This window comes from Pseudophryne corroboree, chromosome 5 (genome assembly GCF_028390025.1).
Source record: "Pseudophryne corroboree isolate aPseCor3 chromosome 5, aPseCor3.hap2, whole genome shotgun sequence".
Classification (NCBI taxonomy): domain Eukaryota; kingdom Metazoa; phylum Chordata; class Amphibia; order Anura; family Myobatrachidae; genus Pseudophryne; species Pseudophryne corroboree.
Window position 1 is genome coordinate 691,171,869 of NC_086448.1, and position 13,785 is coordinate 691,185,653.

General features: G+C 48.5%; 1 protein-coding gene across 7 annotated transcripts in view; it reads right to left on the reverse strand.

The window, feature by feature from the left end:
- Positions 1–13,785, reverse strand: part of ARMC1 (armadillo repeat containing 1) — a 156,968-nt gene that overhangs the window by 110,833 nt on the left and 32,350 nt on the right. For all 7 annotated transcript variants that reach the window (XM_063923797.1, XM_063923795.1, XM_063923800.1 and 4 more), the window contains one exon: positions 12,512–12,715. In XM_063923797.1, the coding sequence (XP_063779867.1) occupies positions 12,512–12,673 (162 nt within the window). In that variant the 5' untranslated portion in view covers positions 12,674–12,715. The remainder of the gene's footprint in view (positions 1–12,511; positions 12,716–13,785) is intronic.

Consider the following 13,785-nt stretch of genomic DNA (forward strand, 5'->3'; position numbering starts at 1 on the left):
AATAACAACCCGAATTTGTTTGTAACAATAACTATGTACAAGTATTGCAGACAATCCGCACTTGGGATGGGCGCCCAGCATCCACTACGGACTACGAGAAATAGAATTATCGGTAAGTAAATTCTTATTTTCTCTAACGTCCTAAGTGGATGCTGGGGACTCCGTCAGGACCATGGGGATTATACCAAAGCTCCCAAACGGGCGGGAGAGTGCGGATGACTCTGCAGCACCGAATGAGAGAACTCAAGGTCCTCCTCAGCCAGGGTATCAAATTTGTAGAATTTTGCAAATGTGTTTGCCCCTGACCAAGTAGCAGCTCGGCAGAGTTGTAATGCCGAGACCCCCCGGGCAGCCGCCCAGGATGAGCCCACTTTCCTTGTGGAATGGGCCTTGACAGATTTAGGTTGTGGCAAGCCTGCCACAGAATGTGCAAGTTGAATTGTGCTACAAATCCAACGAGCAATCGTCTGCTTAGGAGCAGAGCACCCATCTTGTTGGGTGCATACAATATAAACAGTGAGTCAGACTTTCTGACTCCCGCCGTTCTTGAAATATATATTTTCAATGCCCGGACCACGTCCAACAACTTGGAATCCTCCAAATCGTTAGTAGCCGCAGGAACCACAATAGGCTGGTTCAGGTGAAACGCTGACACCACCTTAGGCAGAAAATGAGGACGTGTCCGCAGTTCTGCCCTGTCCGTATGGAAAATCAGATATGGGCTCTTATATGATAAAGCCGCCAATTCTGATACTCTCCTGGCTGAAGCCAGGGCCAGTAGCATGGTTACTTTCCATGTAAGATACTTCAACTCCACCGATTTGAGCGGCTCAAACCAATGGGATTTGAGAAAATCCAAGACTACATTAAGATCCCACGGTGCCACTGGGGGCACAACCGGGGGCTGTATATGTAGTACTCCTTTTACAAAAGTCTGGACTTCAGGAACTGAAGCCAATTCTTTCTGGAAGAAAATCGACAGGGCCGAAATTTGAACCTTAATGGACCCCAATTTGAGGCCCATAGACAATCCTGTTTGCAGGAAATGTAGGAATCGACCCAGTTGAAATTCCTCCGTGGGGGCCTTCCTGGCCTCACACCACGCAACATATTTTCTCCAAATGCGGTGATAATGTTGTGCAGTCACCTCCTTCCTGGCTTTTACCAGTGTAGGAATGACCTCTTCCGGAATGCCTTTTTCCCTTAGAATTCGGCGTTCAACCGCCATGCCGTCAAACGCAGCCGCGGTAAGTCTTGGAATAGACACGGTCCCTGCTGAAGCAGGTCCGGTCTTAGAGGTAGAGGCCACGGATCCTCCGTGAGCATCTCTTGAAGTTCCGGGTACCAAGTTCTTCTTGGCCAATCCGGAGCCACTAGTATCGTTCTTACTCCCTTTTGCCGTATAATTCTCAGTACCTTTGGTATGAGAGGCAGAGGAGGGAACACATACACTGACTGGAACACCCACGGTGTTACCAGAGCGTCCACAGCTATTGCCTGAGGGTCTCTTGACCTGGCGCAATACCTGTCCAGTTTTTTGTTGAGGCGGGACGCCATCATATCCACCACTGGTTTTTCCCAACGGTTAACAATCATGTGGAAGACTTCTGGATGAAGTCCCCACTCTCCCGGGTGTAGATCGTGTCTGCTGAGGAAGTCTGCTTCCCAGTTGTCCACTCCCGGAATGAATACTGCTGACAGTGCTATCACATGATCTTCCGCCCAGCGAAGAATCCTTGCAGCTTCTGCCATTGCTGTCCTGCTTCTTGTGCCGCCCTGTCTGTTTACGTGGGCGACTGCCGTGATGTTGTCCGACTGGATCAACACCGGCTGACCCTGAAGCAGGGGTTTTGCCAGGCTTAGAGCATTGTAAATCGCTCTTAGCTCCAGTATATTTATGTGAAGAGACATCTCCAGGCTTGACCATACTCCCTGGAAGTTTCTTCCCTGTGTGACCGCTCCCCAGCCTCTCAGACTGGCATCCGTGGTCACCAGGACCCAGTCCTGTATGCCGAATCTGCGGCCCTCTAACAGATGAGCACTCTGCAACCACCACAGAAGAGACACCCTTGTCCGTGGCGATAAGGTTATCCGCTGATGCATCTGCAGATGCGATCCGGACCATTTGTCCAGCAGATCCCACTGAAAAGTTCGTGCGTGGAATCTGCCGAATGGAATCGCTTCGTAAGAAGCCACCATCTTTCCCAGGACTCTTGTGCATTGATGCACAGACACTTTCCCTGGTTTTAGGAGGTTCCTGACAAGTTCGGATAACTCCCTGGCTTTCTCCTCCGGAAGAAACACCTTTTTCTGAACCGTGTCCAGAATCATTCCCAGGAACAGCAGACGTGTCGTCGGGGTCAACTGAGACTTTGGAAAATTCAGAATCCACCCGTGTTGTTGCAGCACTAGTTGGGTTAGTGCTACTCCGTCCTCCAGCTGTTCTCTGGACCTTGCCCTTATCAGGAGATCGTCCAAGTAAGGGATAATTAATACGCCTCTTCTTCGCAGAAGAATCATCATTTCGGCCATTACCTTGGTAAAGACCCGAGGTGCCGTGGACAATCCAAACGGCAGCGTCTGAAACTGATAATGACAGTTTTGCACCACGAACCTGAGGTACCCTTGATGTGAAGGGCAAATTGGGACATGTAGGTAAGCATCCTTTATGTCCAGGGACACCATAAAGTCCCCTTCTTCCAGATTCGCTATCACTGCTCTGAGTGACTCCATCTTGAACTTGAATTTTTGTATGTACAGGTTCAAAGATTTCAGATTTAGAATAGGTCTTACCGAGCCGTCCGGCACCACAAATAGCGTGGAGTAATACCCCTTTCCCTGTTGTAGGAGGGGTACCTTGACTATCACCTGCTGAGAAAACAGCTTGTGAATGGCTTCCAATACCGTCGCCCTGTCTGAGGGAGACGTTGGCAAAGCAGACTTTAGGAACCGGCGAGGGGGAGACTTCTCGAATTCCAACCTGTAACCCTGAGATACTACCTGCAGAATCCAGGGGTCCACCTGTGAGCAAGCCCACTGTGCGCTGAAATTCTTGAGTCGACCCCCCACCGCTCCTGAGTCCGCTTGTAAGGCCCCAGCGTCATGCTGAGGGCTTTGCAGAACCCTGGGAGGGCTTCTGTTCCTGGGCAGGGGCTGCTTGCTGCCCTCTCTTACCCCTTCCTCTGCCCCGAGGCAGATATGACTGTCCTTTTGTCCGCTTGTTCTTATAGGACCGAAAGGACTGCGGCTGAAAAGACGGTGTCTTTTTCTGTTGGGAGGGGGTCTGAGGTAAAAAGGTGGATTTTCCGGCAGTTGCCGTGGCCACCAGATCCGATAGACCGACGCCAAATAATTCCTCCCCTTTATACGGTAATACTTCCATATGTCGTTTGGAATCCGCATCACCTGACCACTGTCGCGTCCATAAACTCCTTCTGGCAGATATGGACATCGCATTTACTCTCGATGCCAGAGTGCAAATATCTCTCTGAGCATCTCGCATATAAAGGAAAGCATCCTTTAATTGCTCTATAGTCAATAAAATACTGTCCCTATCCAGGGTATCAATATTTTCAGTCAGGGAATCCAACCAGACGACCCCAGCGCTGCACATCCAGGCTGAGGCAATGGCTGGTCGCAGTATAACACCAGTATGTGTGTATATACTTTTTAGGGTAGTTTCCATTCTCCTATCAGCTGGATCCCTGAGGGCGGCCGTATCAGGAGACGGTAACGCCACTTGTTTTGATAAGCGTGTGAGCGCCTTATCCACCCTAGGGGGTGTTTCCCAGCGCGCCCTAACCTCTGGCGGGAAAGGGTATAATGCTAATAACTTTTTTGAAATTAGCATTTTTCTATCTGGGTTAACCCACGCTTCATCACATACATCATTTAATTCCTCTGATTCAGGAAAAACTACAAGGTAGATTTTTTACCCCCCACATAATACCCCTTTTTGTGGTACTTGCAGTATCAGAGATATGCAAAGCCTCCTTCATTGCCGTGATCATATAACGTGTGGCCCTACTTGAAAATACGTTTGTTTCATCACCGTCGACACTAGATTCAGTGTCTGTGTCTGTGTCGACCGACTGAGGTAAAGGGCGCTTTACAGCCCCTGACGGTGTCTGAGACGCCTGGGCACGTACTAACTGGTTTGCCGGCCGTCTCATGTCGTCAACTGATTTTTGTAATGTGCTGACATTATCACGTAATTCCATAAACAAAGCCATCCATTCCGGTGTCGACTCCCTGGGGGGTGACATCACCATTATCGGCAATTGCTCTGCCTCCACACCAACATCGTCCTCATACATGTCGACACACACGTACCGACACACAGCAGACACACAGGGAATGCTCTTATCGAAGACAGGACCCCACTAGCCCTTTGGGGAGACAGAGGGAGAGTTTGCCAGCACACACCCAAGCGCTATAATATATATGGGAACAACCTTATATAAGTGTTGTTCTTTATAGCAGCTTAAATATATCAAAATATCGCCAAAAAAATGCCCCCCCTCTCTGTTTTACCCTGTTTCTGTAGTGCAGTGCAGGGGAGAGTCCTGGGAGCCTTCCTCACAGCGGAGCTGAGCAGGAAAATGGCGCTGTGTGCTGAGGAGAATAAGCTCCGCCCCCTATTTCGGCGGGCTTTTCTCCCGTAGTTTTAGATAACTGGCATGGGTTAAATACATACATATAGCCTCAATGGCTATATGTGATGTATTCTTTTGCCATAAAGGTATTAAATATTGCTGCCCAGGGCGCCCCCAGCAGCGCCCTGCACCCTCCGTGACCGCTTGGTGTGAAGTGTGTGACAACAATGGCGCACAGCTGCAGTGCTGTGCGCTACCTTCATGAAGACTGAAGAGCCTTCTGCCGCCTGTTTCCGGACCTTCAATCTTCAGCATCTGTAAGGGGGGTCGGCGGCGCGGCTCCGGGACGAACCCCAGGGTGAGACCTGTGTTCCGACTCCCTCTGGAGCTAATGGTGTCCAGTAGCCTAAGAATCCAATCCATCCTGCACGCAGGTGAGTTGAAATTCTCTCCCCTAAGTCCCTCGATGCAGTGAGCCTGTTGCCAGCAGGACTCCCTGAAAATAAAAAACCTAAAAACTTTTTCTAAGCAGCTCTTTAGGAGAGCCACCTAGATTGCACCCTGCTCGGACGGGCACAAAAACCTAACTGAGGCTTGGAGGAGGGTCATAGGGGGAGGAGCCAGTACACACCACCTAATCCTAAAGCTTTATTTTTGTGCCCTGTCTCCTGCGGAGCCGCTATTCCCCATGGTCCTGACGGAGTCCCCAGCATCCACTTAGGACGTTAGAGAAATAGGGATTACAAGTTGAGTGAGAAACACGAAATGGAAACAACTCAGCAAGCTAATGCACACACATATAGTCACAGTTAAAAAAATAAGAATTTACTTACCGATAATTCTATTTCTCATAGTCCGTAGTGGATGCTGGGACTCCGTCAGGACCATGGGGAATAGCGGGCTCCGCAGGAGACAGGGCACATCTAAAAAAGCTTTTAGGTCACATGGTGCGTACTGGCTCCTCCCCCTATGACCCTCCTCCAAGCCTCAGTTAGGTACTGTGCCCGGACGAGCGTACACAATAAGGAAGGATCTTGAATCCCGGGTAAGACTCATACCAGCCACACCAATCACACCGTACAACTTGTGATCTGAACCCAGTTAACAGTATGATAACACAAACGAAGTAGCCTCTGAACAGATGGCTCACAACAACAGTAATAACCCGATTTTTGTAACAATAACTATGTACAAGCATTGCAGACAATCCGCACTTGGGATGGGCGCCCAGCATCCACTACGGACTATGAGAAATAGAATTATCGGTAAGTAAATTCTTATTTTCTCTAACGTCCTAGTGGATGCTGGGACTCCGTCAGGACCATGGGGATTATACCAAAGCTCCCAAACGGGCGGGAGAGTGCGGATGACTCTGCAGCACCGAATGAGAGAACTCCAGGTCCTCTTTAGCCAGAGTATCAAATTTGTAAAATTTTACAAACGTGTTCTCCCCTGACCACGTAGCTGCTCGGCAAAGTTGTAATGCCGAGACTCCTCGGGCAGCCGCCCAGGATGAGCCCACTTTCCTTGTGGAATGGGCCTTTACAGATTTAGGCTGTGGCAGGCCTGCCACAGAATGTGCAAGTTGGATTGTACTACATATCCAACGTGCAATCGTCTGTTTAGACGCAGGAGCACCCAACTTGTTGGGTGCATACAATGTAAACAACGAGTCAGATTTTCTGACTCCAGCTGTCCTTGAAATATATATTTTTAATGCTCTGACAACGTCCAGTAACTTGGAGTCCTCCAAGTCGCTAGTAGCCGCAGGCACCACAATAGGCTGGTTCAAGTGAAATGCCGAAACCACCTTAGGGAGAAATTGAGGACGTGTCCTCAATTCTGCCCTGTCCGAATGGAATATCAGATATGGGCTTTTGTATGACAAAGCTGCCAACTCCGAAACTCTCCTGGCTGAAGCCAGGGCCAACAGCATGGTTACCTTCCATGTAAGGTATTTTAAATCTACCGATTTTAAAGGCTCAAACCAATGAGATTTGAGAAAATTTAGAACCACGTTCAAATCCCACGGTGCCACTGGAGGCACTATTGGGGGTTGTAAATGTAGTACACCTTTGACAAAAGTTTGTACTTCAGGCACTGACGCCAATTCCTTCTGGAAGAAAATTGATAAGGCCGAAATTTGAACTTTAATGGACCCCAATTTGAGTCCCATAGACAATCCTGCTTGCAGGAAATGTAAGAATCGACCCAATTGAAATTCTTCCGTTGGAGCCTTCTTGGCCTCACACCACGCAACATATTTTCTCCAAATGCGGTGATAATGTTGTGCGGTCACTTCTTTCCTGGCTTTAATTAAAGTAGGAATAACTTCCTCAGGAATGCCCTTCTCTTTTAGAATCCGGCGTTCAACCGCCATGCCGTCAAACGCAGCCGCGGTAAGTCTTGGAACATACAAGGTCCCTGCCGAAGCAGATCCCTTCTTAGAGGTAGAGGCCACGGATCCTCCGTGAGCATCTCTTGAAGTTCCGGATACCAAGTTCTTCTTGGCCAGTCCGGAGCTACCAGTATTGTTCTTACTCCTCTTTTCCGTATAATTCTCAGTACCTTTGATATGAGAGGCAGAGGAGGGAACACATACACTGACTGGTACACCCACGGTGTTACCAGAGCGTCCACAGCTATTGCCTGAGGGTCTCTTGACCTGGCGCAATACCTGTCCAATTTTTTGTTGAGGCGAGACGCCATCATGTCCACCTTTGGTTTTTCCCAACGGTTCACAATCATGTGGAAAACTTCTGGATGAAGTCCCCACTCTCCCGGGTGAAGGTCGTGTCTGCTGAGGAAATCTGCTTCCCAGTTGTCCACTCCCGGGATGAACACTGCTGACAGTGCTACGACATGATTCTCCGCCCAGCGCAGAATCCTTGCAGCTTCTGCCATTGCACTCCTGCTTCTCGTGCCGCCTTGTCAGTTTACGTGGGCGACTGCCGTGATGTTGTCGGACTGGATCAACACCGGCTGACCCTGAAGCAGCGATTTTGCCAGGCTTAGAGCATTGTAGATCGCTCTTAGCTCCAGTATATTTATGTGAAGAGACGTCTCCAGGTTTGACCACACGCCCTGTAAGTTTCTTCCCTTTGTGACTGCTCCCCAACCTCGTAGGCTGGCATCCGTAGTCACCAGGACCCAGTCCTGTATGCCGAATCTGCGGCCCACTAACAGATGGGCAGTCTGCAACCACCACAGGAGAGACAACCTTGTTCTCGGTGACAGTGTTATCCGCTGATGCATGTGCAGATGCGATCCGGACCATTTGTCCAGCAGATCCCACTGAAATGTTCGTGCATGGAATCTGCCGAATGGAATCGCTTCGTACGAAGCCACCATCTTTCCCAGGACTCTTGTGCATTGATGTACTGACACAGTTCCTGGTTTTAGGAGGTTCTTGACAAGTTCGGATAACTCCCTTGCTTTCTCTTCCGGGAGAAATACCTTTTTCTGAACCGTGTCCAGAATCATGCCCAGGAACAGCAGATGTGTTGTCGGGGTCAATTGAGATTTTGGAAGATTTAGAATCCACCCGTGTTGCTGAAGCACTACTTGTGTTAGCGCTACACCGACTTCCAGCTGTTCTCTGGACTTTGCCCTTATCAGGAGATCGTCCAAGTAAGGGATAATTAATACGCCTTTTCTTCGTAGAAGAACCATCATTTCGGTCATTACCTTGGTAAAGACCCGAGGGGCCGTGGACAACCCAAACGGCAGCGTTTGAAACTGATAATGACAGTCTTGTATCACGAACCTGAGATACCCTTGGTGTGAGGGGTAAATCGGGACATGTAGATAAGCATCTTTTATGTCCAAGGACACCATGAAGTCTCCTTCTTCCAGATTCGCTATCACTGCTCTGAGTGACTCCATCTTGAACTTGAATTTCTTTATGTACAGGTTCAAGGATTTCAGATTTAGAATAGGCCTTACCGAACCGTCCGGTTTCGGTACCACAAATAGTGTGGAATAATACCCCTTTCCCTGTTGTAGGAGGGGTACCTTGACTATCACCTGCTGAGAATACAGCTTGTGAATGGCTTCCAAAACCGACGTCCTTTCTGAGGGAGACGTTGGTAAAGCAGACTTTAGGAACCGGCGAGGGGGAGACCTTTCGAACTCCAGCATGTAACCCTGAGATACTATCTGCAGGACCCACGGGTCCACTTGTGAGTGAACCCATTGATTGCTGAAAATCTTGAGTCGACCCCCCACCGTTCCTGAGTCCGCTTGTAAAGCCCCAGCGTCATGCTGATGGCTTTGTAGAAGCCGGGGCGGGCTTCTGTTCCTGGGCAGGGGCTGCTTGCTGCCCTTTCTTACCCTTTCCTCTGCCTCGCGGCAGATAAGACTGTCCTTTTGGTCGCTTTTTATAGGAGCGAAAGGACTGCGGCTGAAAAGACGGTGTCTTTTTCTGTTGGGAGGGGGTCTGAGGTAAAAAAGTGGATTTGCCGGCAGTTGCCGTGGCCACCAGGTCCGAAAGACCGACCCCAAACAATTCCTCTCCTTTATATGGCAATACTTCCATATGCCTCTTGGAATCCGCATCACCTGCCCACTGTCGCGTCCATAAACTTCTTCTGGCAGATATGGACATCGCGCTTACTCTTGATGCTAGAGTACAAACATCCCTCTGAGCATCTCGCATATAAAGGAAAGCATCCTTTAATTGCTCTAGAGTCAATAAAATACTGTCCCTATCCAGGGTATCAATATTTTCAGTCAGAGAATCCAACCACACTACCCCAGCACTGCACATCCAGGCTGAGGCTATTGCCGGTCGCAGTATAACACCAGTATGTGTGTATATACTCTTCAGTGTAGTTTCCAGCCTCCTATCTGCTGGATCCTTGAGGGCGGCCGTATCAGGAGACGGCAACGCCACTTGCTTTGATAAACGTGTGAGCGCCTTATCCACCCTAGGGGGTGTTTCCCAGCGCGCCCTAACCTCTGGTGGGAAAGGGTATAATGCCAATAACTTCTTGGAAATTAGCAGTTTTCTATCGGGGTTAACCCACGCTTCATCACACACGTCATTCAATTCCTCTGATTCTGGAAAAAATACAGGTAGTTTTTTCACCCCCCACATAATACCCCTTTTTGAGGTACCAGCAGTATCAGAGATCTGCAAAGCCTCCTTCATTGCCGTGATCATATAACGTGTGGCCCTATTGGAAAATACGTTTGTTTCTTCACCGTCGACACTAGATTCATCTGTGTCGGTACCCGTGTCGACTGACTGAGGTAAAGGACGTTTTACAGCCCCTGACGGTGTCTGAGACGCCTGAACCGGTACTAACTGGTTTGCCGGGCGTCTTATTTCGTCAACTGACTTTTGTAATGTGCTGACATTATCACGTAATTCCATAACTAAAGCCATCCATTCCGGTGTCGACTCCCTAGGGGGTGACATTACCATCATCGGCAATTGCTCTGCCTCCACACCAACATCGTCCTCATACATGTCGACACACACGTACCGACACACAGCAGCCACACAGGGAATGCTCTAATCGAAGACAGGACCCCCTAGCCCTTTGGGGAGACAGAGGGAGAGTTTGCCAGCACACACCAAAAGCGCTATAAATGTATATAAACAACCCTAGAAGGTGTTGTTTACTATATATGCGCTCTTAATATATAAATATCGCCAATTTATGCCCCCCTTCTCTTTGTTACCCTGTTTCTGTAGTGCAGTGCAGGGGAGAGACCTGGGAGCCTTCCTCACCAGCGGAGCTGAGCAGGAAAATGGCGCTGAGTGCTGAGGAGAATAAGCTCCGCCCCTTTTTCGGCGGGCTTTTCCCCGGTTTTTAAGAAACTGGCCTGGGTTAAAATACATACATATAGCCTTAATGGCTATATGTGATGTATTTATTTTGCCACTAAAGGTAATTATATTGCTGCCCAGGGCGCCCCCAGCAGCGCCCTGCACCCTCCGTGACTGAGTCAGTGAGCCGTGTGACAACAATGGCGCACAGCTGCCGTGCTGTGCGCTACCTTCAAGAAGACTGAGGAGTCTTCTGCCGCCTGCTTTCCGGACCTCCGTTCTGCCGTCTCTTCAGCGTCTGTAAGGGGGATCGGCGGCGCGGCTCCGGGACGAACCCCAGGCTGACCTGTGTTCCGACTCCCTCTGGAGCTAAGTGTCCAGTAGCCTAAGACTCCAATCCATCCTGCACGCAGGTGAGTTGGAAATCTCTCCCCTAAGTCCCTCGATGCAGTGATCCTGTTGCCAGCAGGAATCACTGAGATTGAAACCTAAAAAAAAACTTTTCTAAACAGCTCTTTAGGAGAGCCACCTAGATTGCACCCTCTCGGACGGGCACAAAAACCTAACTGAGGCTTGGAGGAGGGTCATAGGGGGAGGAGCCAGTACGCACCATGTGACCTAAAAGCTTTTTTAGATGTGCCCTGTCTCCTGCGGAGCCCGCTATTCCCCATGGTCCTGACGGAGTCCCAGCATCCACTAGGACGTTAGAGAAATGCAGGTTATTACTAACAATAATACTGCACTGGACCAGCTTATATAGCTATGTAGTCAATAGATATAACACCGCACAGTAAGAACTGGATGTATATCACAGGGTACTTGTACAAGAGAACCCTGACTAAATGCACTCTTTCTTAACTAACACTGACTAATTGACATGTAGAATACTTAAGTGTCATGTAAAGTCACAGCGCTGACAACCAGGCGGCTTTACACAGGAGGATTTGCCCAAGCAGTCGCAGGAACAGTGTAGCTGAGAGAAATGGCGCCCAAACACTGACAGGGAGTGAGGGATAGACAGATATGCAGCTCCAGGGCGGGAACATTTGCTGGAAATGGCGCCCTGGGGCTGGGGGAGGGGCTCCAGGTCTAAGCCTTATCCTCCTGCTGGCAAAACCACCAGGTACTGTGGGCTACTAGTAAAACGGTTTTAAGGGAAAACCTGACCTGCACCCATGCCCTGGTGATCTAGTGGGATCGCCTGTACTGCCACAGTGTACACCGCCAGCGCGCGCGGCCCGCCTCCCACTGACCGCGCAGGATCGCAAAAAAGTACGGTTCCCACGAGCGGGACCCACTCACCACCTACCAAAGCGCGGCCACGCGATCCCGGAGAGCACCTGTCGTGTGTGCCTGACTTTAGAAGAAAACCGGAGCCTCCTGCTGTAGTTACCCGGCAACCAGGGCTCGGGAGTGTACAGCTCCGCTGGGTAGAGATGGAGCTGCAGCAGTGAATGTCACTAGACATGTACACACTGCTGCAGCCCTTGAAGTCTTCACTTTTCTTCTCAAAAAGCTCTTCTTAGGGCTGCCCAGAGCAGCCCCTCTGTTATGTGCCTGCTATCTGCGGCACCAACTACAAAACTGAGCTCCTGTGCAGGGAGGCGGGGTTATAGAGGAGGCGGCGCTGTGCATTCTGGAAACAGTCAAAGCTTTTGAGCCTGTTGGTGCCTCGGATCAAGATCCTACTCTACACCCCCCTATGTCTTTCCTTGTGGAGCCCAGTGTACCCCGCAGTAGAAATACGGGTTTATATAAAAGCCGGAAATGACATTCACAACGCATAAATAGAGTCTCACCGCCTATTAGATACATATATTGGAGGTAAATGTTGCAATAGTGAAATTAGGTATTTCCCTGCACATAATGGACCACGTATAGCCAGGTGCTGCAGGAAACACCAGCACACTGAACAGTTTGCACCCAGCAGGGCAGCAAATGTAAATACGTCGTCACATAGCTAAAAGTTCTGTTATGGTCAAGATTCGATTGTGGATTGGTACATGTTCTCAGTGGCTCAATATTAAAAGGACAACTTGTGTGTTAAGTTTAGATTAGAAGTACAACACATAGAATAAAGTATTAGCAAATGGCACACACTCATTGTTATCCATAGGATTACACAGAGTTTTGTACTTACCAGTAATGCAGAGTAAACAACTTGCGGATTGGGATGGTCAAGGAATAAAATGAGGCCTGGGAGACATCCTTGATCCTGTACTATGGCTCGGCGGTTTAAGGGATCGGAGGCCAAGTCTCGCAGCTGATTAACAACGGCTAGTGCATCAGGCTCCCCACTCATTGTTCACAAGAAGTTGTTCTTTATGCCATACGCAAATAATACCTTAAGTAAACACAAACATAATAATGAAGAATTAAAATACAAGAAGTGAAGGAAGTTGAATTCCCCAGTGAAGGCACAGCTTCTACCTGTCATTTTATAAAATTATTGGTTCCTAGGGGCAACTTTCCCAGAGGTCCAATTCTCCACTATTTCACTGCTTGATACATCAACCCCATAGTGACTGCATACCCTTTAAATGTAATAATTGCCCATCCTCCTGCTTCTTAAGACCTGTAATATACAATACTACCACATAAATGTTCATATAACACAGCATTCAGGAATTACAGCACAATATATTACAAGGTGTCCTTATGTTTTGGGGGCAAATTGTTACCAGAACACACTTTGTTAGCAGCGAAATACTCCTGATTTTTGGGCGTCTAACTTTCCTCTCTAAACAGGTTTAGACGCCCAAACAATTGTCACAATTCAATTGTTGTTTGGGCGCATATGCATATTGCGCATGTCATGCCCATACAGAGTTTAGCCTCCTAAAATAGCTAAACCCGTTTAAACTCCTACTTTGGGAGTCCGTCCATACGGGCCCAAAGTGCTGAGTTTGCACACATTTTTTCTCACACCTCAGAAGGCCGAGAAAAAAAATGAGTTGAATGGTAGAAAAATTGAATTGCTGATGTCAGGAGCCATCTAGTGGCGGCCGCAATTAAAACAACTGAATCTCCCCAAAAAATTTCAACATTCAGAGTTCGACACCAGAAGGTTGTCATTGAGGATGTCAATATTGTTCTATTGTCAACATTTCAATTGGGGTTAGCGTTAGGGACAGAATTACACACACAAGTGACATGATGAACGTCGATATGGTTAATGTTAACATGTTCAGTGTCAACTGTGCAACCACTTGACCTAAGGAATGTTGTCATAATTACCCATTTAAAGCTACACAAAATTGTTTTAAGGGAGGTAAGCAGATTGTCTTTCTACTGTTAAATATATTTTATAGGTCATCATGGAACTGTCTTTCCTACTGTACACTTGGATGGCAGATTATCCTTATTTATTCATTGCCTTACTTCTGTACAAAAAAGGATTACATTACAGAGAAG